The following is a 21570-nucleotide window of genomic DNA, read 5'->3' on the forward strand; positions in this document are numbered from 1 at the left end:
ACAATGAGCAGCGAATACAGTGGAAGGGTCAGTGGGGTTGCCTTACGTAAGCTCCCCTGATAAACAACATGTGTTAGGAATTTCAGACGAGATTGCAAAACCCCTGTGGCTGGGCGTGGGCGAAAACAGCACCACTCCCCCTGGGCCTCTGCAAATGACAAGCCCACCCTCCCAGCGGGGTCCTTTCAATCCCTGTGTCCATTCAGCAAAAGCACGGCGCTCATGCAGGGGCTTCTCTCCCTCCTGAACATTCCTGCCTGTCCCCACTCTGCATGGCCTGGAAACATCCCAGCCCAGGCTGCACGGGGTGAGCTCCTGACACGGCACGCATCAAACATGGCTCGGCCTTGCTAAGCAGGTTTTTAACCATATTCCTCAAGCCCAACGTCCACCTTTCAGTCCCTTTTATATAGCCAGCTCTGTCGGAAATGACGCATACTGGTTTGTCCTCTCGCTCGTCCCCGTCCCCCGCAGATGGTCGTTAGATCGCATACTCCCAGCCCTGGTGTTTGGGAAGCCCCTGGCACATAGGGGTGCTAGTACAAATCAGTAAATAACAATAGCACAATTGGGAAACCCGGTTCCAACATGCTTTGGTCGCATGTCCCCTGCAGGACTGGAGCATGTGTCGCCATGTTGCCATGTCATAGCTGGGTCCCGTGACACAGTAAATGGGACCAATGGGTGGGAGCTTTGGGTTCTGTTCAGTGCATGCTCCCGGGCTCACTGAGCTGTGGCTTGTCCACGTGGGGAGGGTTTTGGAGATGATCACATGGACTTTTGCAGAATAACTAATCCAAACGAAATGGGGCCATACAGCCAGTCTTGACCCATCTCCCCCTGCATCAGTGCACAGCATTCTGGGCAGGTGTCGCAGGGAGCATTGTTCCCCTGATGGGCGCTATGCACTCTGGGATTCTTCTCGTGGTGTATTGTGGGATTCCTTCGGAAAGCCACTGGAATTCTGGGACTTGGGGTCAAACTAGCACAGTCGCATGATCCCGCTGTCTCTTTGGGGAGGAGGAAGGGCTGGGCTGGAAGGGCACAGTGTGCAGGTATGTGGGCGAGCATCTGAGACTGGAATCCAGCACTGGGTGAGCTGTAACTTAGGGCTGGCGACAAGGGACACTGGGATGACGCCAGGTTGTGTGCAGGGGGGCAGGATGAGAGTGGCACCGTCATGCTGGATAGGGCTGGTGCCTCCACACGCAATGCCCTGCAGGTGGCTGGTGTCTCTGTGGAGGATGAGGTGCATGGCTGGCACTGCCCCAAAGCAGCTGGTGCTGCTGTGGAGATGGCACAGAACAACTGGCTGCACGTCTGCAGGAGATGCCCTATGGGACTGGTACCTCTGTGGATCCAGTACAGTGGTGGAAGGGCTGCCTATGGCTGGAGCCACGGAGAAGGGGACTGTGACACTGCAGGGGAGGGGGCTGCATGTGGCCAGCACCATGGGGGAGGGGCCTGCACATGGCTAGCACCCACAGTGCAAGGGGCTGCACCTGGCTGGCAGCACGGTGGAGGGGACTGCCTACAGGGGAGGGGGCTGCACATGGCCAGCACTGCAGCTGTGGGTACAGGGTACCAGTTACATGCCTGGGGTCTCTGCAGATGCTCTGGTCTAAGTGGCAGCAGGGGTCAGAGTGGTAGAGGGGTCTGTGCAGAGGCCCAGCTGGGTGGGGCCCTGAAGCGGTTTCTCCTTTCAGCTTCAGCCCCTTGGTATTTAACCCGTGTGGGACTCTGGCTGAATGGACGTGTGTCCCTGACCCCCGCTCCTCCCCAGATCAGCTGTTCAAGGCGTTGCAGGGGAAGTGCAGGGTGCCGCAGATCAGCCATGTTCAGGGGCCAGGGACTGAAGCCATGATAAGGGGACAGGGCTGGGGCTGGGACCCACACAGCCAACGGGGCAAGGGGCAATGGAGGCATCTCCAGCAAACCGGGTTGTTGAAGGACTGCAGACACCGGGTGAATGGCACGGACTGGCGCAACACTCCTGCAAGGAATGCACTGCCGGGGCAGCAGGAATAACCGCTCACCACAGAGGCTGGAACCGTGTGGGGCCCTGGGGGGGATCCCACCTGCCCGAGCCTCCTGGCACACTTGTATCCTTTTCCCATCTGCAAGGAGCACAGGGGCCTTCCAGCCTGGCCCGCGTTTATTGTGGAGTCCAGAGAGAGAGCGTGAGCTGGGCATCTGCTCCATGCCAGTCAGACTGAGCCCAGCACAACGGCCCAGCCAGGCCCTGAGCAATTGAAAGGGGCAGCGCACAGGAGGCGGAAGCGAAGGGTTGATGGCCATGCTGCGTCAGTGTCAGGAGAGCAGGGCTTCCTCATGGGGACGCACAGCCCCTCTGGGGACAGCAAGGAGAGTGAGCGCCGAATCAGGTCAGGGGAGCGGGGCAGTAGCAGTGAGGGGCAGCTGGGCCAGGGATCCCGCAGGAGGGCACAGGGGCATTGATGGATTAGCCACTGGGCCAACGGGGCCCCGGCCAATTCGGGCGCCCCCGTGCCCCAACCCACTCTGCCCACTCGGCGCTCCTGCCAGGAAGTGGGGGGAAGCCCCTGCTCCCCAAGCCCGCTCTCCGGCAGAAGCACAGAGGGGGTTGAGGGGGACTGCAGGAGGAAGGGGTGGGGAGCAGGCCCCACTGCTCTGGTGCAGAGCCCCACAAAACCCGAATCTGCCTTTGTGTGGTGATATCGTGTGGAAGAGACATGAGCCTGGGGAGTGAGGGGGAGCAAGGGCTGGGGGTGAACAAACACTAGGGTTAGGGCTACAGAGGAGACCCCAGTCCCACCCCTTCATCACTCCCTTGGCCCAGCGTCCACCTGGAGCTCCCCAGCCCTGGCTGAATAACTGGGCCACAGAGTTCACTGGCAGCTCCCGTGGCCAAGCTCCTGTGCCCAGCATGGTTGCAGACGTGGCTGGTTGGCTCCCGGGGTCTCTGGCATTTCCCTCTTCACCTAAATCTTCATTTCTGAAAAGCAGATAGAGAGGGGCTGAGGGGAGGGGCACCACCTGGGCACTGCCAAGGGCCGCAGCCGCCACCCGCTGCCATTCAGTCAGCTTTCCTCGGACGAGATAAGGGACGACCTTCAGAGCCAATGACCGGGACTGGAGGAACGCCGCCTTATCCCAAAACATTAATGAGAGGGGTATTGGGCCACTGCCCTGGAACAGACCCCATTCCTGCCCCCAGGGAGCCCACAGCCCACGTGACCCTGTCCCCCATACCCCAGGGAGCCCCCAGCCCATCTGACCCCATACCCCAAGGAGCCCCACCTCTTCTGACCCTGTCCCCCATGCCCCAGAGAGCCTCCCCATCTGACCCCATACCCCAAGGAGCCCCATCCCATCTGACCCTGTCCCCCATGCCCCAGGGAGCCCCCCGTGACAGTCTATACCTTGGAGGCAGAGCCGCCCTTAGGATTTATGGGGCCCTATGCAGTATTATTAAACTAGTGCCCCTATGCTCCACTGAAGGCGGTCCCCAGCCAGCGCCGCTGACCCCAATGTGTCGAGGGGGCACAGCCACCACCCCCGCCTGCGGACCCCCAGAACCCCCCATTGCTGACACACACGAAGCTTCGTACGCAGCAGATGCTGCGGCAGTGGCTCAAGGCTGGCTTCACGCTGTCACATGGGGGCTGCATCTTGCCAGAGCCCACGGCCCTCCTGCAGCCCCAGCCACTCCTGGCTCACCACGAGCATTGGCCAGGAAGTACCAAGCAGTAATAACAACAACAATAATACAAGTGTGTGTGTATGAGAGAGAGAGCGAGAGAGCCAGTGTGCGTATGTGACTGTGTGTTGAGGGATTGTGCGACAGTGTGTTGGGGAGTGTGAGACTGCGTGTATGTGTGACAATCTGTACTGGGGAACTGTGACTCGTGAGAGGCAGAATGTATGTGGGTGTGAGAGCCAGCCTGTGTGTGAGAGAGACAGTGTGTGTGTGTGTGTGTGTGTGTTAGGGAAGTGTGAGAGACAGTGGTAACTAACTCTGACTTTTCATCTATCACTTATAATCACTTAAAATCTATCTTTTGTAGTCAATAAATGTGTTTAACTGTTTATCTTTACCAGTAAGTTTGCCTGAAGTGTTTGGTAAGGGTGTTTGCTCAGATTTACAAAGACGGGTGTATATCCACTTTCCATTGATGAAGTGGTGAACCAATTAATAAAATTGCACTGCTTGTCTTGAGCAGTGCAAGACGGTACATTCTCAAGGCACAAGGCTGGGAGCTGGGGGGATTTGGCTGGTGCCTTTCTCTGTGTGATTCATGAGTGGCTCTGGAAGCATTCATGCAATAGAGCTGGGTGTGCGGCTTCACATGCGGTTGTGCTGAGTGATAACAGCACTTGGAGGGGTTTGCTGCTTGTCACTAGCAAAGCATTGTGAGAGTCCGCCCGGGCTGGAGAAAGTTAAGGGGGCACAGTAGTCCCACAGTCCCAGGCTACACCCCGGGGATCCCATCACACCCCCCATCTGACCCTGACCCCCATGCCCCTGACAGCCCCATATCTACTCCCTTCCCCCCACCCCAGAGAGCCCATCCTAATCTGACCCTGTCCTCTAGGCCTCAGGGAGCCTCTCTCACAACTGCCCCTGTTCCCCCATCCCTTGAGAACCCCCATATCTGACCCCACCCCAGAGAGCCCCCCATCCTCCCATCCCAGAGAGCCCCCCCATCTGACGCCATCCTCTCACCCCAGGGAGTCCACTCAGACAGCAGTGTGTGGTCCACGGGGGAGCTGCCTGAGGCTGGCATTAGATGATGGAAAGGAGACTTTTCCGCTTCCTTCCCTCTGCCCTCTCCCCACCCCCTCTCCCTGCTGAGCTGGGGCTGCACAATACCATCCCACCCGCTAGGCCTTGCAGGCTGATGGGGAGCACGGGGGGGCACTTGCCCTGCCGGCCGGGGTGAGCAGAGCAGCAACGGGCCTTGGGGGGTTGCAACTCACCATCGAGCAGATGAAATTGATCCGCGGACTCACAGAACCCTGCAACAAAGGGCACATAGAATCATAGAATATCAGGGTTGGAAGGGACCTCAGGAGTCATCTAGTCCAACCCCCTGCTCAAAGCAGGACCAATTCCCAACTAAATCATCCCAGCCAAGACTTTGTCAAGCCTGACCTTAAAAACCTCTAAGGAAGGAGATTCCACCACCTCCCTAGTAACCCGTTCCAATGCTTCACCACCCTCCTAGTGAAAATGTTTTTCCTAATATCCAACCTAGACCTCCCCCACTGCAACTTGAGACCATTACTCCTTGTTCTGTCATCTGCTACCACTGAAAACAACCGAGCTCCATCCTCTTTGGAACCCCCTTTCAGGTAGTTGAAGGCTGCTATCAAATCCCCCCTCACTCTTCTCTTCTGCAGATAAAAACAATCCCAGTTCCCTCAGCCTCTCCTCATAAGTCATGTGCTCCAGCCCCCTAATCATTTTTGTTGCCCTCTGCTGGACTCTCTCCAATTTGTCCACATCCTTTCTGTAGTGTGGGGCCCAAAACTGGACGCAATACTCCAGATGTGGCCTTACCAATGCCGAATAGAGGGGAATGATCACGTCCCTCGATCTGCCGTGGGGGGGAGAGACCCTCTATCCCAGCCCATGGCTGCTGTGGCAAGAAAGGGCTGGGGGGAGTCCAATCTCCCCGTCGCAGTCCCAGGGCATCCCACAACCGAAACCCCTCATCCCTGGCCCCACCCCAGAGCCCACACCCCCAGCCAGAGCCCTCACCCCCCTGTACCCCAATCCTCTACCCCATCCCTGAGTCCCCTCCCACACTCTGAACTCCTCGGCCCCACCCCCGCCACACATCACCTCCATATCAGTGCACATAATAAAATTCATTCCACACATGGATATAAAAATTAGAAGGAACATTGCCCCTGCCCCAGGGTGCAGAGGAAGACGACCCCCCCCCTCATTGCACTGGGCAGCGGGACAGCCAGGACTCACCATACGTGGGGAAGTAGTAGGTGAAGTCCTCGCTCATGTTCATCTCTGTGATGCGCTGCTCGAATTTACCCACGATGGCGTCACTGACCCGGACGCTGCGTCCTTTGGGAGGGGTGAAATAAAGAGAAGCCAATGGCAGGCACTGTGTTTGGCCCCAGGACATCAGTGACTGGGGAGAGTGGGTCAGGAACCATTCCATGGAATGTTTCTTGTTGGAAATGCCAATTTGTTGAAACCGAAACTTTCCCAGGGAAAGGGGCAGTTTTGACAATGTTTTCCACTCAGAAAAAAAAGTTTTGAAATTGTTGAAATGTTTCATTTTGATATTTTCTAAAGAAAACATTCCAGTTTCTCTGTTTCAAAGTGACGCTACATTTAGAGACGTAAGCTAATGATACTAAAAAACCCACATTTTAAATAGTTGAAATTTAAATGAAACATTTTGATTGACCCAGTCGACATTTTTTTCTGATGTTTAGTTTGTGAAAATTTTTGAGATTTCGATTTTTTTCTCTCTATGCTGGATGGGGCCATTTTTCAACATTTCAAACATGTTTGTGGGGCAGGAAAAGCATTTCAAGCCCAGCTCTAGTCCGAGTCTGGTGATCATCCATCCAGTGTCTGGAGCCACCAGACCAAATTCAGCCTTCCCATGAGCAAGTGTGATTCCTACCACACACTTGAGCCCAGCCTCAAACCAAGACATTTGCAGCCTCCAGGAAGCGTTGCTGCCATGTGAAATAGAATCAGCCCCAAAGCCCCACTGCCCTCACCTCCCCACAGCAGAGCCCTACCCCTCCGGCACAGTGCCACCCCTATGTGTGGGGAGCAGCCGGAGCACAAACAGGGCTGGTTCTGGACCCCCTGGCTATAGAGCTGAGCTGGGAGGGAGCAGCCTGGAGGAAATGCCCCAGGACACAAGCTGGGGCGCTGAGCAAAGTCACCCCAATCTAACCTGTAAGCAAACAAAACTTGGGGCGCTTGTCTGAGCCCTACCCCATGAGGGCCACTAGTGCCCCCTGGGTCCAAACATTCGCCCCTAGTCTGACAGCCTGCCCCACTGTGCCTCAGTGCCTTGCCATGGGGAGGCAATTCCCCAGGGTAGCAAATGGCAAGGCCATGAGCCTGCACACCCACCATAGAGCTTGATGGAGATCTTCCGGAGCTTCTGGTAGTACAGGATGGCGTAGCTGCTGTAGTCTGTCTCCCCCACCACCACATCCACGTTGCTGCCACGGCCTAGGAGCCAAAGCCACGGGATAGCAAATTATGGACTGGTCTCATGGTAGTGTGTAGGGACCCCGGGCAAGGACCAGGGGCCAGGGCCTCATTGTGCTAGACTCTGTACTAACTGCAGTGACACTAGCTAGACAACGAAGGCTAGCCAAGGAGAGAAAGGTGGTTCAGTGGTTAGGGCATTTGCCTAGGACTCAGGAGACCTGGCGTTGAGTACCCGCTCCACCCTGTGCTTTCTGAGTGTCCTTGTGCAATACGAGTTAGGGGCCTAAGTACTTTAAAACTCTGGTCCTTAGCCTGTCTGTGCTTCAGTTCCCCATCTGTACAATGGGGTAATAGCCCTGCTCTGCCTCCCAGGGGTGTGTGAGGAGAAATACATGAAGGACTGTTGCAGAGTTGTTGTAGCCATGGTGGTCCCAGTGTATGAGAGAGAGAAGGTTGGGGAGGTGATTTATTGAACCAACATTTGGTGGTGGAAGGGACAAGCTTGCGAGCTTCACAAGAAGAGCTCTGTGGAGCTCCAAAGCTTGTCTGGATAGACCCCTGAGTGGATGGAGGATGTGGCCATCAGTGGCTATTAGCCAAGATGGTCAGGGACGCAACTCCATGCTGTGGCTGTCCCCAAGCCTCTGACTGCCAGAAGCTGGGAGTGTATGACAGGGGATGGACCACTCGATGATTGTTCTGTTCATTTCCTCTGAAGCTCCTGGAATTGGCCATTGTCAAAAGACAGGATACTGGGCTAGATGGACCCCTGGTCTGACCCAGTCTGGCCATTCTTAGGTTCTAATACAAGCTACCACCTTGTCTCTTCCATTACAGATTGTGAGATGTTCACATACTATGCTGAGAATTAACACAGGGAGAAGAATGACTTGGCCTCTTCATCCACAAGCTATGCCCTGATCACCAGCTGGGGTCCCTACAGGAGCAAACATCAATAGAAAGACAAACAACAGCTTGGCGAAGCAGAATTGCCCCACGCTCGCCAGCCTCCATATTTCCTGCCATGCTAATAACGGGCAGGTCTGGGAGCTCAGCCAGCACCAGGGCTGGCTCTAGGCACCAGCAAATCAAGCACGTGCTGGGGGCGGCACATTTTCGGGGGCGGCATTCCGGCCATCTTTTTTTTTTTCTTCCGGCGGCAAAAACCTAGAGCCGGCCCTGGCAGCAGCAGCACGTCGTGCGTGGGGGCACCCTGGGGCCGCTGTAGTTTGTGCTGCGGGGGAGCAGCGCCCGCACCTTGTGGCAGAGCTGGGCAGGCTCCGAGTGGGGGACACTCGGGCTGGGAGCCGCCCCGCGGGACACACGGAGCCGCCTACAGGTGCCGCAGGGCGGCTGCCCCCCAGCGCTGCAGCTGGGGCTGGGCGAAGCGGCCTGAGCCGCCCAGGGACTGCGGGAGGGCGGCCAGAAGCAGCAGCGGGGCCATAGAGGGCGGGGCACTGCTATGCGGGGCCTACATCCGCTCTCTGGGGCTCCGCGGCCTCTGGGGCTACCCTGCCCCGGCTCCTCAGTCCCCTGCCGGGCGGTCCCTCGGCTCTGCCCTCCCGGGTCCCACCGGTCCTGGAGGCAGGAGCCCTGGCTGGAGGGACCCTGGGCTGAGGTGCGGCCCGGGAGCCCCGCTGCTTACCCCAACCCCTTATACCGGCTCCTCATGAACATTTTGTTACGTTTCTGGCTACACTTTTTTCCTCACCTTCTTCTCTACTCACTTCCTATGCGTGGCCCCACAAAGTCACGGGACCTCCTGGTCAACCTCCTCCTGGCCCTGGCTAAAACGGCCATCTAGAAAACCAGGGAGAGGAGGCTGGCCAATGGAGACTCCTGTGACTGTGGGCCTGTTTCCGATCCTCTGTCCGGTCACGTATCCGGGCAGAGTTCCTCTGGGCAGGGTCCACTGGCTCCCTTGACGCCTTTGAGGAGCAATGGGTGCTGTCCGGGGCTCTCTGCTCGGTGTCCCCGTCAGGCCCCCTTCTTTTGACCCTCTGACCGCACTCCTGTCCCTGTTATTTCATTAGTTGTCCTCCGAAATCAGTTGGGTTTCAGGTCCTGTAGATCCTCCTCTTAGGCTAGGGGGGGATCCTTTAGCAGTGGGCCTTCCGCCCGCCCACTTCCCAGGACCCAATAGGTACCCCGACCCTGCCAACGCCAGACCGGCTGGAGGTGAGGGGGGAGCCCAGGGCTGGGGCGGCAGGGGGTGCGGGAGGGATGGGGTAGGGAGGAGCCCAGGGCTGGGGCAGCAGGGGGTGCGGGTGGGATGGGGTGGGGGAGGGAGCCCAGGGCTGGGGCGGCAGGGGGTGCGGGTGGGATGGGGTGGGGGGGGAGCCCAGGGCTGGGGCAGCAGGGGGTGCGGGTGGGGGGGAGAAGAGAGAACCCAGCGCTGGGGCAACAGGGGGTGCGGGTGGGATGGGGTGGGGGGGAGCCCAGGGCTGGGGCGGCAGGGGGTGCAGGTGGGATGGGGTGAGGGGGAGCCCAGGGCTGGGGCAGCAGGGGGTGCGGGTGGGGGGGGGAAGAGAGAGTCCAGGGCTGGGGCGGCAGGGGGTGCGGGTGGGGGAGGGCACTGGTGGGGGGGGTGAGAGCCCAGGGCTCGGGTGTGGGGCAGCCAAAAATTTTTTTGCTTGGGGCGGCAAAAAGCCTAGAGCCGGCCCTGGCCAGCACGTGCCTTGTCGCTAGCTTGGTTGTTTCAAAGTCCTGCCTAGGAACACGCCAAACACACCCAACACTAACCTCTTCCAACCCCAGCCCCTCACTCACCTTTCAGGAGGAATCGCCCCTTGGCCTTGGTGGAGCGATATTGCTGCTTAATCTCCCAGCATACTCCATCCCTGTGCATGTGAAGGGAGAAAGACAGCATATGTGTTAGATTCCTCTGATCCATCCAGAGAAAAGCCACCGCTTGGCGAGGATCTATCAAAGGGCAAAGGTGTCGTGGCTGCACCATGCTGCTGTGTTCTTTATTACCCTGGTTTATGTATTTCTCATTTGCGGGTGTTATTTTTACACACTCAAAACGTGTTACAGGGAGAGGTCAATGCAGGGGGCGCGGTCTGTCAGTGCTGCGGGAGCTTGGGTAAGTTACATAGGGCCAGAGTTTCACCTGGGTGCTGAACTCTTCAGAAAATGTGTCTGTGTCACAGTGGGGAGCTGCTAGGGGCTGAGCACTTGAAAACTCTGGCCCTGAGTTCTTCTGAAATCTGGCCTCACTGGGCTCTAAGTTAGTTCCCTCCATTCTGGGTGCCCAGGTATCGAATATCAGACACCTAAAACTCACCCAAGGTAAGCATGTGCCTGATGTGTAAACCGAGGCTGATAAGCCTCCCCCACCTTGGGAAAGGGCCCCAAGGGCTATGGAGGCAGCAGTGCAATGACGTGTTATGTTTCACCTTTCTAAGTGTGTCGAGCACTGGGCTGGGGTCTGCTGCTGGCCTGTTCCATGACTCTGGGCAACTCACTTCCCTGCTCTGTGCCTCAGTTTCCCCCATCTGTACAATGGGGATAATGATACCGACCTTCTTTGGAAAGTGCTTTGAGCTCCACGGATGACAAGTGCTAGATAGCAGTGAGGTGGTATTACCTACCTCTCAGTATCACCCACACGCTGTGGGCAGCCTTCATTTAAACCATGGAATGGAAAGTTCCAAGAAATGTGGGTTTCTGAAGCAGCCATAATTCTGCCACTCCTTATGGCAGAGGTGGGCAAACTACGGCCCGCAGTCCACATCCGGCCCCGCAGGCCCCTCCTGCCTGGCCCCTGAGCTCCTGGCCCGAGAGGCTAGCCCCTGGCCCCTCCCCTGCTGTTCCCCCTTCTCCGCAGCCTCAGCTCGCCACACTGCAGGTGCAATCCTCTGGGCAGGGGGGCTGCGAGCTCCTGGGGCAGCGCAGCTGCAGAGCCCGGCCTGACCCTGTGCTCTGTGCTGCGTAGTGGCGTAGCTGGCTCCAGGCAGCGCGGTAAGGGGGCAGGGAGCGGGGGGTTGGATAGAAGGCAGGGGAGTTCGGGGTGATGGTCAGAGGGTGGGAGTGTGGATAGGGGTTGGGGTGGTCAGAGGGCAGGGAACAGGGGGGTTGAATGGGGACAGGGGTCCGGGGGGGCAGTCAGGAAGGAGGGGGGGTTGGATGGGGCAGCGGGGGGCAATCAGTGGCAGGGGTTCCAGGGGCGGTCGGGGGACAGGGAGCGGGGGAGGTGGTGGATGGGGCAGGGGTCCCGGACTGCCATTAGGGAACGGGGGGGGGGTTGGATGGGACAGGAGACCTGGGGGTGGGCTGTCAGGGAGCGAGAAGTGTGGGGGGGCAGATAGGGGGTGGGGGCTGGACCACGCCTCCCTCCCCTAACTGGCTCTTCATACAATTTCCAAACCCGATGGGGCCCTCAGGCCAAAAAGTTTGCCCGCCCCTGCCTTATGGGGTGGGGAAGGGGGCTGGGCTAGGTGTCTGGTGACAGTTTAGGAGAAGGGAACCAATCCTGTTTCAGGGCCTGGCAAGTCATACACTAGCTGGCTCTAAATTAATATCCCACAGCTACAGGGTAGTGAGTTCCAAGCTAAACTCCCACTGAGGTCAGGGTCACTAGGGAGCATAGGCTTTTGGGCGAAGTCCTGGGCCCATTGAAGTCAATGGTTTTCTCACTGACCTCAGTAGGCCCAGGATTTTAGCAATTGTTTTTATCACATTACATCAAACATCCCAGGGCTAGAAGTGACCAAATGCAAAGCCAGGCATTTGCCTGACCTCTGGCTGACTCACTAGCTCCAAACCAACGGTGAGCCAGAAAGTGCCCGGAGGCAGCGCCCTGTGCGCTCATGCAAAGAAAAGGGAAAGGTCAGAGAAAGGCACGTTTGGGGACACTATGAAAGGGAACGCGGACAGGAAATAATGAGCAATCTCCCTCCAAAGCACTGACGAGAGTCAGCCTGCAAGGCCTGTGGGTGGGTGTGACATTCTGTACCTTGGGGGAGCACCCTGTAACCCCCCATATTCCTCATCTGTAGGTAATCGTGATCTTACATAGAAAGCAGGCCTTGTAAGGTATCAGGGGAAAGGTTGTGATCTGCTGAAAGTCATTTCTCTATCCATACATGTGTATCATTAATGCATGTGAAGTTATGAGAATTGTGTTGTACGATGGTCACTAAAACATGCCGTAAGTCGGGGAATCAGCCAGATATTAGCTCCCCAGAGGCAACAACAAAGAAAATAACCAACGCCTGGGTGGGGTGTGAAACAACCATCAACAGCCATTGTCCAGCAAGGGAGCTACAATGCAATGACTCACCTGCATGAGGCCACACCAGGGAATTGCTCAACCTTGCCTGGGGACTCAGCAATGCTCACCAGACATGCTTGGACTTGTGTTCTCCAAGCACTTGGGCTAAGGGTATAAAACAGAACACAGGGGGCCCATGCTTGGCCTTTCTCCTGCCCCCACCTATGCTGCAAGCAACAAAGACACTGAGAAGAAGACTGAAGACTGCAACAGAGGAGACCGGCCCAGATTTAAGGGACAAATCTGTATACTAAGGACTGCAATATCCAGTGGGGTGAGAAAAACTGCTTAATCTAATAGGGTTGAGAGCTTAGACTGCGTGCTTATATTTTATTTCTTTTGGTAACTAACTCTGACTTTTTGCCTATCACTTAAAATCTACCTTTTATAGTCAATACATTTGTTTAACTGTTTAACTTTACCAGTGAATTTGTATGAAGTATGTGACAAATCTGCTCAATTTTGCAAAGGCTGGTGTATATCTCTCCCTTGATGAAGTGGGGAACCAATTAATAAATTTGCACTATTCATCTTGAGCAGTGCAAGATGGTATTTTCCTGGGGTACAGTGCTGGGAGCTGGGGGGATTTGGCTGGTGCCTTTCTCTGTGTGATTCATGAGTGGCTCTGGGAGCATTCATGCAATCTAGGTGGTTGTGGGGTTCAGGGCCACCCGGGGGAGGTAAGTGGGGCAATTTGCCCCGGGCCCTGTAGGGGCCCCCATGAGAGTTTTTCGGGGCCCCTGGAGCGGGGTCCTTCACTCACTCTGGGGGCCCCAGGCCCCCGGAGCTTCTTCCGCTCCGGGTTTTCAGCTGCAATTCGGCGGCAGGGGGTCCTTCTGTTCCAAGACCCGCCGCCGAAGTGCCCTGAAGACCCACGGCAGGGGGTCCTTCCGCCCCGGGACCCGCCGCCGAAGACCCCAGACCCCCTGAATCCTCTGGGCGGCCCTGGTGGGGCTCCACATGCAGTTGTGCTGAGTGATCACAGCACCTGGAGGGGCTTGATGCTGGTCACTAGCAAGGCATTGTGAGAGACAGCCCAGCCTGGAGAGAGCTCAGGGGCACAGCGGACCCACGGTCCCAGGTTGCACCCGGGGATGCTGTCACAGTGGGACTGTACTTCAGGTGTATGCCTGAAGGGGACGAACGCCTGCCTGCAGCATCACCACACTACACACGGGAACAGGCTGAGGCTTTGGGGGAAGGGTAATGAGGTAATTTCTTTGGGCCTGAGCTTTTCAATGTGTGTGCCTGTGCACACGTGTGTGTTGGTGTGTGTGCACATGGGCAGCATCGTTAGGCCCCCAAGCTGCAGCATCCCCTCCCTACCAGGGATAGTTTTTTCTCTCTCTCCATATTCCAGGTTCTCTCTGGCAAAGGCAAAGGGGCTGGGAAGTGACTGAGATGCTCCTCTCCATTTCTAATCACCCCAAAGCAGCCTGGGGGGTGGGGGGGAAATCTTGCTTTAGCAGGGTCGGCAGCAGGTAACACGTTGGCCCAGCGCTCCCGGGCTGCAACGCACTCTCTGCATTACCAGCTCAGCAGTGACCGCACGTCTTGCCTTCAGCCTTAATGGAGGGCTTTGCTGCTGTGGACCCCGAACCAGCCCAGTGCTCAGCCACGTGTGCTTGAGCCCACTGAAGTCAAGCAGGTGCTTTGTAAAACAGGGCTGAGTCCTTGTGCTTAAAGCCAAGCATGTGCTGAATCAGGGCCACACATCCCAACCTCACCGGTCTCCCTTCCAGTTTGTTCCTCTTTTCCTTGAAGGAGGAGCTGCGTGCCGGGGACCTGCAAGGGCTGGCTGAACCCTACATACTGCGCTGGAATATCTTCTGGGGAGAGCCAGACAGAAGCTGTTTGAAGGCCCTGCCATGGGGCCCCCAGACTGCTGAATTCACAATAGAGGTCCCTTCGCTGCAGAGCTGCCAGCACCCACAGGAGGCTCAGAAAAGCTGACTGGAATTAAGAGCTTTATTTTCAAGCACAGTTCACAGTTTTCGCTTGGCACTCGGGCTAGGTAAGGAGGTAGCCACATGTCTTGCAGTAATTGAATGGAGTGGTTGAGTGTACATGCAGTACATACTTGAGAACACTAGGGGGTGCTGAGGGAGCTGCTCACTGGAAGTAGAACAAGCTGCAGTGGGGATGCCAGTGCCTTGGAGATGGGGCACTGGGGTAGCAGGGCACCTCACACAGACAGGCATCAGCACCACTGAGCTGTTGGTGCTCTCACACGGGGAGTCAGGCCTGGTCCGCTGGGGTGAGCATATGAGGAAGGGCTGCAGGAGCTGAGCCCCAGGGCTCGTAAAGCAAGTCCTACAGGCTGGGCTGGACTCAGCAAACACACAGCATGGGAGGCCAGGGAGTCTGATCCCAGCTCAGCCTCCCAGCCCAACCAGGGCCAGCTCCATAGTTTTTGCCACCCCAAGCAAAAGAAAAAAAAAAAAGCTGCGATCGCGATTGGGAACTCTATGGCGGCAATTCGGTGGCGGGTCCTTCCCTCTGACACAGACTGAGGGACCCGCCGCCGAAGAGCTGGACATGCCGCCCCCTTCCAGGGGCTGCCCCAAGCATCTGCTTGCTGGGCTGGTGCCTGGAATTGGCCCTGAGCCCAACACCTGGGCTCCTGGCCCAACACGTGTTCCTCAATGGGCCACTTACAGTTTCCGGAAGGTACTGATGGCCAGCGACTTCCCTTCCGAGGCAGACACCGCCATGGTGGTTGCTTCCAGCTGGTGATTATATTCTCTTAGGTAGTCACATTTGGAGGCCACACCAACCAGGAACCACTTCCCTGAGAACTACAAGAGGAGCGGGGGTGGCACAATGCAGTCTGTCATAACTAGAAAGGGAAGGGTAACAACCCTCCTGTATACAATACTATAAAATCCCTCCTGGTCAGAGGCACCAAAATCCTTTACCTATAAAGGGTTAAAAAGCTCAGGTAACCTGGCTGACACCTGACCCAAAAGACCAATAAGAAGACAAGATACTTTCAAATCTTGGGGGGAGAAGGCTTTTGTTTGTGTGCTGTTTGTTTTTGGGGGTGTTCGCTCTTAGGACTAAGAGGGACCGGACATCAATCCGTGCTCTCCAAATCTTTCTACACAAGTCTCTCATATTTCAAACTTGTAAGTAACAGCCAGGCAAGGCATGTTAGGTTTATCTTTGTTTTCTCAACTTGTAAATGTTCCTTTTGCTAGAGGGTTTACCTCTGGTTGCTGTAACTTTGAACCTAAGGCTAGAGGGGTTTCCTCTGGGCTCTTTGAATCTGATTACCCTGTAAAGTTATTTTCCATCCTGATTTTACAGAGATATTTTTTACCTTTTCTTTTAATAAAATTCTTCTTTTAAGAACCTAATTGATTTTTCATTGTTTTAAGATCCAAGGGTTTGAATCTGTGTTCACCAGGACTAATTGGTGAGGGGATATTCTCAAGCCTGCCCAGGAAAGGGGGTTTAGGGACTTGGGAGATATTTGGGGAAAGGCAGAGTTCCAAGTGGCTCTCCATAAATATTTGGTTAAAATGCTTGGTGGTGGCAGTGTATTTTTAACCTAAACTGGTAAAAATAAGCTTAGGGGGTCTTTCATGTGGGTCTCCACATCTGTACCCCAGAGTTCAGAGTGGGGAGGGAACCTTGACACAGTCACCTTTGCCCCATCCCTCCCGCAGCAAGGGCAAAACTCTGGGTGCTGCTGCTGGGTCTCGAAGCGAGGACCAAGGAGCCAAAGGCAGGAGCTGCAGCATCGGAGCTGGTGGAATCCCTCCTTCCCATGGCTGAGAGTGGCAAAAGGGCTTATCGGTGACTATCCACCTGACATACAGGCTCATCGCTCAGCTCCACACACAGACACAAGGAGCGGCTTTAGGGCACCATAGCTTTGGTGCATGTGCTGTCCCCATGGGCTTAACAAGTGCCTGCTTCCCTGACTGCCAAATGAATTACACAAGGAGCACTGGATTGGATGCTAGTTACATAGGGTTATCATATTTCCACAAGCAAAAAAGAGGACACGGGGGTGGGGGGGAGGAGCCCCGCTCTAGCCCCGCCCCTGCCTGCCCCATCCACTCCCTCCCACTTCCCACCCCCTGGCTGCCCCCCTCAGAGCCCCCAACCCCCTGCTCCTTGTCCCCTGACTGCCCCCTCCTGGGACCCCTGCCACTAACTGCCCCCTAGGACTCCACCCCCTATCTAAGCCCTCCTGCTTCTTGTCCCCTGACTGCCCCCTCCTGAGAACCCCCCACCCTAACTGCCTAGGACCCTACCTGTCCCCTGACTGCCCTGACCCTTATCCACACCCCCACCCCATATTCACATCCTCACCCCCAGACAGACCCCCGGGACTCCCACGCCCTATCCAACTGCTCCCCGCCCCCTGGCAGGACCCCCAGAACTCCCGACCCATCCAACCCCCTCTGCTCCCTGCCTGCCTCGACACCTCTCCACACCCTTGCCCCCTGACAGCCCCCCCAGAACCCCAGGCCCATTTAACCCCCCCTGCTCCCTGTCCCTGACTGTCCCAACCCCTCTCCACACCCCTGCCCCCCTGACAGCCCCCCCAGAAGCCCAGACCCATTTAACCCCCCCTGCTCCCTGTCCCTGACTGTCCCAACCCCTCTCCATACCCCTGCCCCCCTGACAATCCCCCCCCCGAACTCCCAACCCATCCAACCCCCCCCTCTCGGTCCCCTGACCAGGGTCGGCTTTAAAGAGCCCAGGAATCAGGCTGCGCTCCGGCCAGAGCTCCAGCTGGGGTTGCGGGGCTTGGGGCCAGGCCGGAGGTGCTCGACCGGGGCTGGGCTGGCGCCCTCGGCCGGAACCGGGCCCGCCACCCTGGGGCCCGAGCCGGGCTGGGCCGGAGCTGCTGGGGCCGGGGGTGCTCGGCCAGGGCTGGGCTGGCGCGCTCGGCCGAAACCGTGGCCCGAGCCAAGTTGGACCGGAGCTGCTGGGGCCAGGGCCAGAGCCGCTGGGGCCACCAGGCGCCACTCGGCCCGGGCCAAAGGGAGCCGCTCAGCCAGGGCCGCGCCTCCCCCGAGCTCTCCTCCCCCCCCGCCCCAGCTTACCTGCTGCTGCCACCCACCTGCCCCTGCTTCTTTTCAGACTTCCCGCGAAAATCTGATTGGCGGGAAGCAGGGGAGGGGGAGGAGCAGGGGGCGGAGCGTTCAGGGGAGGGGAGGAGGGGGAAGACAGTTGCGGGGGGACGGCGTGGTGGGGCTGCAGGAGCTGCAGGGGATGGGGGGAGCCGGGAAGGGGCTTTGGCTGCCGAGCGGCCGCTTTTCTGTCTATAAATAGCCGACCGGGGGGAAATCCCGGACACTTTTAGATTTTTAGAAATCCCCCCCGGACGGCTATTTATAGACCGAAAAGCCGGACATGGCTATTTCACAGGCCCCCAAATTTTGGTTTTTGGCCTCCCACCCCTGAACGTGCTCATGGAGTGACACTTCTGGCATCAAACACAGACATGCGACCGGACACTGAACCGTAATTTCTAAGTCTGTTCTTTGAAATGCTGCAGTTTTTGTTTGATGTTTTAAATTACAGAACTGACCAGATTCTGAGCAAAGAAGTAACATTTTGTGATATTTCAGATACATTTATCCTATTTCTCAAAATAGAAATTAAATGCACAGATCTGATATTGCGACACATATATAACAGTAGCACCTGACACCCTCCCTGAGACAAGGCCCCATTGTGCAGGGGGCGTGGGTATTTGGCTCGTGGGGGCCGCGCAGCTGGGCTCTGTGGGAGAAGGGGAGAGGGTGTATTGACGGGGGGGGGGGGGGGGGGGGAGGGGCATGGCTGGGTTCTGCGGGGGAGGGGGCAGAGAAACAGGAACTGGGTTGTCATAGGGGTTTCTTTAACTCTCTACTTCTGGGGAATGTTGTCTGTGTTACAGACATACTTGCCGACAGGTATTTTGAAATAAATTTCCAAAATAATTTAAACTGGTGTGATTATGTAGTGTTATTTTGACAAAATGTGCATAATTTTAAAATATTGTGTGCAGAATTGTTAATGTTTTGGCACAGAATGCCCCAGGAGGAGGCACCTAGTGTGGCCAGAGGATTGGCACCTACTGCTTGGGCTGGTGGGCCAGCCCCTGGCATAAGGGCAGCGTGTGGGGACTTGGATTCCCTTTCGCCACCCCAGCTGTGCAGCACAAACCCTGTGGCTTTGTGCAGGGAGGTGGCCCCATGTTTCTAGAGCATCTCCCTGCAGTAGCTTTCTCAGCACCTCAGCAATCACACAGGAGCTCCCCAGGGACTGCCTCAGGCTAGCTGTTGAGAGCCAGAAGCTGGGGCAGGGGAAAGCGCTGCTCACATCCCTTCTGTCTGTCCTCAGGGGCGCGTGCACCCAGCTGCCAGCCTGAGAAATGCCGTGCTGGATCAAGAGTGCTGGAGCCTGGGCCCCCGGCTGGGGTTCTCGGGGCATGGGCATACCACAAGCAGCAGCAGAGTGAGCTCCCCTCCTAACCAACCTCAGATCCCCAGCGGCACGCCCCCTCCCCCATGGCCCCCTGAGTACTTAGCGTCTTTGCTGAGGCTACTGGGGGAAACTGGAGTGAGACTGCAGACCACTGAGTGCTCAGCAACTCTCAGCTCCCAGGAGCCTTGGGACCCTTCACTGACACCCTGCTGAGGTACCCGGTGGGTCACAGCCACAGAGGAGATTTCAGCCCCTCTAAGCAGCCTGGCATCTTTAGCATGCACAGTAGCAGCTTGTGCTTTTCATTCTGGAGGTCCCTGGTTCAATCCTGGGACATTGGCCAAGGTAGCAGCCATCACCCAAGCCCGTCTCTTGGGCCTGGGCAAACCCAGATGCCTGCCTGGCAAGTTATGGAGCAGGTCAGCAGCTCTAGGACAGAGAACCCCCTGGGGAGCTGTGCCAGTGCCTGGGATGCCCAGCGTTCCCTAGTCCCTCCCTCACCTGCTGGAGGTCAAAGTTCTCCTGGATTTTGATCTTCTCAAAGACACTCTCCGGGGCTGGGGGCCGCCTTCGCCTCTGCCCAGGAGCAAGTGAAGCAAGAAGGAGCACGAGGAGCAGGATGGGTGCGGCAGACGCCATGGTCTCTCTCCAGGACCATCTAAGCCCCTAGGTGAACCCGGCTGTGGTTGGTGGGGCCCTGGGGGAGGGGAGGGCCCGGCTGGTTGGTTATTAAGCCACTCTGCTTCTCTTATTGGAAGTGACCAGAAGCAAATCTCTAGGCTGTTTACATAGCGGGGGCTGTGTTACCAAAGCTCCCCCCCCCCAACTATGCCCCCCACAGGGGAACAGCTGTGCAGTCCAGGAGTCCCTGAACGTCCAGGCAGCCCTCCCAGTCACTGGTCACATATCTCAGGGCTCTCTCCCCTCAGCCCAGCATGCCAAAGATAACATCCCATAATGCACCTCCCTGTGCAATCTCTGGTAGAGCCAGAGCCTGAGTTAACTCATGTGCCGAGGGAGAGCTGAGCAGGGAGAGCCACCCTGCGTGTGGAGCGACAAACTCCTGCTGTGCACTGCGAGAAGGCCAGGAAGAGCTGGCATTGACCTTCTACAAATGACATGTGACAGAGAGGCCCCTGGGGAAAGGGGCTCACCTAGCCAAGCCATTAACTGGGCTTAATTCCAGCGAGCCTAAGGCCCAGACTCAGCAAAGCACTTCAGCACATGCTTCAATCCAACCCTAGTCAGCACTTAAGCACATGTCTAATGTAAGCACTGAAGTTAATGGGACTTCTTTGCTGACTGGGATCCTTCCAGCTTTGACTTCAGTAAAGCAAATTTTGCTCCACCTTCCTGGTATTTTCCTATATTACTTCCTGATGTCTGACCAGCTTTATGCCAGGAAGCATGAGGGCTGCTAACCCTGAAACGTATCACTTACATTTTTTTCACATTACAGTTCAAATTCTGCTCTTCAACACACCTGTATAAATTCAGCATAACTCCGTGTGCGTGAGAATTTGTTCCTGCTCAGGTCAAACTTGTTTTTTAAAACATATTCAGCTTCAGCTGTTTGCTCGAGCATATCCAGGGGCGCTGGAACAATGTGTATGAGGCGGCGGGGGAGAGGGGAGAGGAGGGTGCTGAGAGCCACTCAATCAAACTGTAAACCCTGGATTAAATTGCAGCAAGGGTGGTTTAGGTTGGACATTAGGAAAAACTTCCTAACAGTCAGAGTGGTTAAGCACTGGAATAAATGGCCTAGGGAGGCTGTGGAATCTCCATCGTTAAGGTTGGACAAACACCTGTCAGGGATGGTTTAGATAATACTTAGTCCTGCCTTGAGTGCAGGGGTCCCTCTCAAGGTCCCTTCCACTTCTATGATTCTAAGGTACGATGGAAACCACTTTGAGCCTGCTGCTGCTGCTGCAACCCGCACACCCCTAGTTCCAGCCCCTATGAGCATATCCTGTTGGAGTGAGTCCTACGAGTTAACAAGAAGGAAGTGGCCACATGGCATCTCCCGCTCTTGTGGGTCCAGGGAGTGGGAGCCGGGTTGGGCTGCGGATTGACCCCAGATCTCCTGGGGCAGGGTAGAGCAGAATACTAGTGCCAAACACACCTGGCCTGCTTGACGAGACACGAGCTCCTAAGCCATTGTTTAGGCTCTGTTTTCTTTGGCCTGTGCAAAGCTCCCCTGCCTAAAAGTCTCGTCCATATAGAGAGCTGTCGGGCGGTGGAGAAAGGAGAAAAATGTGGCTGAATATATAAACAATCTGTGGTCTCAGGCTCTCTCACTGGGGCTTTGACTGATCATCTCGGTCTGTTTTTTAACTTTATAAAAGTATGGCAATGCTCTATAAACGGTCATATTTTTTGAGTTTAATGTACCTACTCTACCCACAACCACATCAGACATCATTAGAAAGCTCATTTTATGGCTGTTGAGGTGAAGCACGATGTGGCACTGCCAAGTCTGGCATAGGCCTGTAGGCGAGGTGAAAACAGCCGAACGAGAAAGCGTCATCGTTTTGCTCAGTTCCAGAAACGCTGCAACAGGACTTTGACTACAGCTTTTACTGCTTAAGGTAATTTCAGCACCTTAATGTGGTGGGTTTTGGTCAAAGCTACCAAACAACAATGTATTAAAAGATTTGTATTGTTTTGCATGGGCAAG

The 21570-nt window shown here is 56.2% G+C and overlaps 1 protein-coding gene across 1 annotated transcript; it reads right to left on the minus strand.

The window, feature by feature from the left end:
• Nucleotides 1-2120: 2120 nt before the first annotated feature.
• On the minus strand, nt 2121-19616 carry C8G (complement C8 gamma chain). Its single transcript, XM_054007532.1, has 7 exons — nt 19395-19616; nt 15120-15259; nt 9956-10026; nt 7103-7204; nt 5966-6067; nt 4960-4998; nt 2121-2974 (listed from the first exon to the last, which is right to left on the minus strand). Exons 1-7 carry the CDS (start codon nt 19530-19532, stop codon nt 2961-2963), a joined length of 606 nt encoding a protein of 201 aa, XP_053863507.1. The 5' UTR covers nt 19533-19616; the 3' UTR covers nt 2121-2960.
• Between the last annotated feature and the right edge of the window lie 1954 nt (nt 19617-21570).

The sequence above is a fragment of the Malaclemys terrapin genome, chromosome 17, assembly GCF_027887155.1.
Source record: "Malaclemys terrapin pileata isolate rMalTer1 chromosome 17, rMalTer1.hap1, whole genome shotgun sequence".
NCBI classification, from domain to species: domain Eukaryota; kingdom Metazoa; phylum Chordata; order Testudines; family Emydidae; genus Malaclemys; species Malaclemys terrapin.

Excerpts from the sequence above, each read along its gene's own strand:
- C8G (XM_054007532.1), bottom strand. The coding sequence starts at position 19,532 with ATGGCGTCTGCCGCACCCATCCTGCTCCTCGTGCTCCTTCTTGCTTCA. Across the intron at positions 7,205-9,955 it reads GGGGCGATTCCTCCTGAAAG|GCCGTGGCAGCAACGTGGAT; the intron begins GTGAGTGAGGGG and ends TTTGGCTCCTAG. Across the intron at positions 6,068-7,102 it reads GATCTCCATCAAGCTCTATG|GACGCAGCGTCCGGGTCAGT; the intron begins GTGGGTGTGCAG and ends CCCCTCCCAAAG.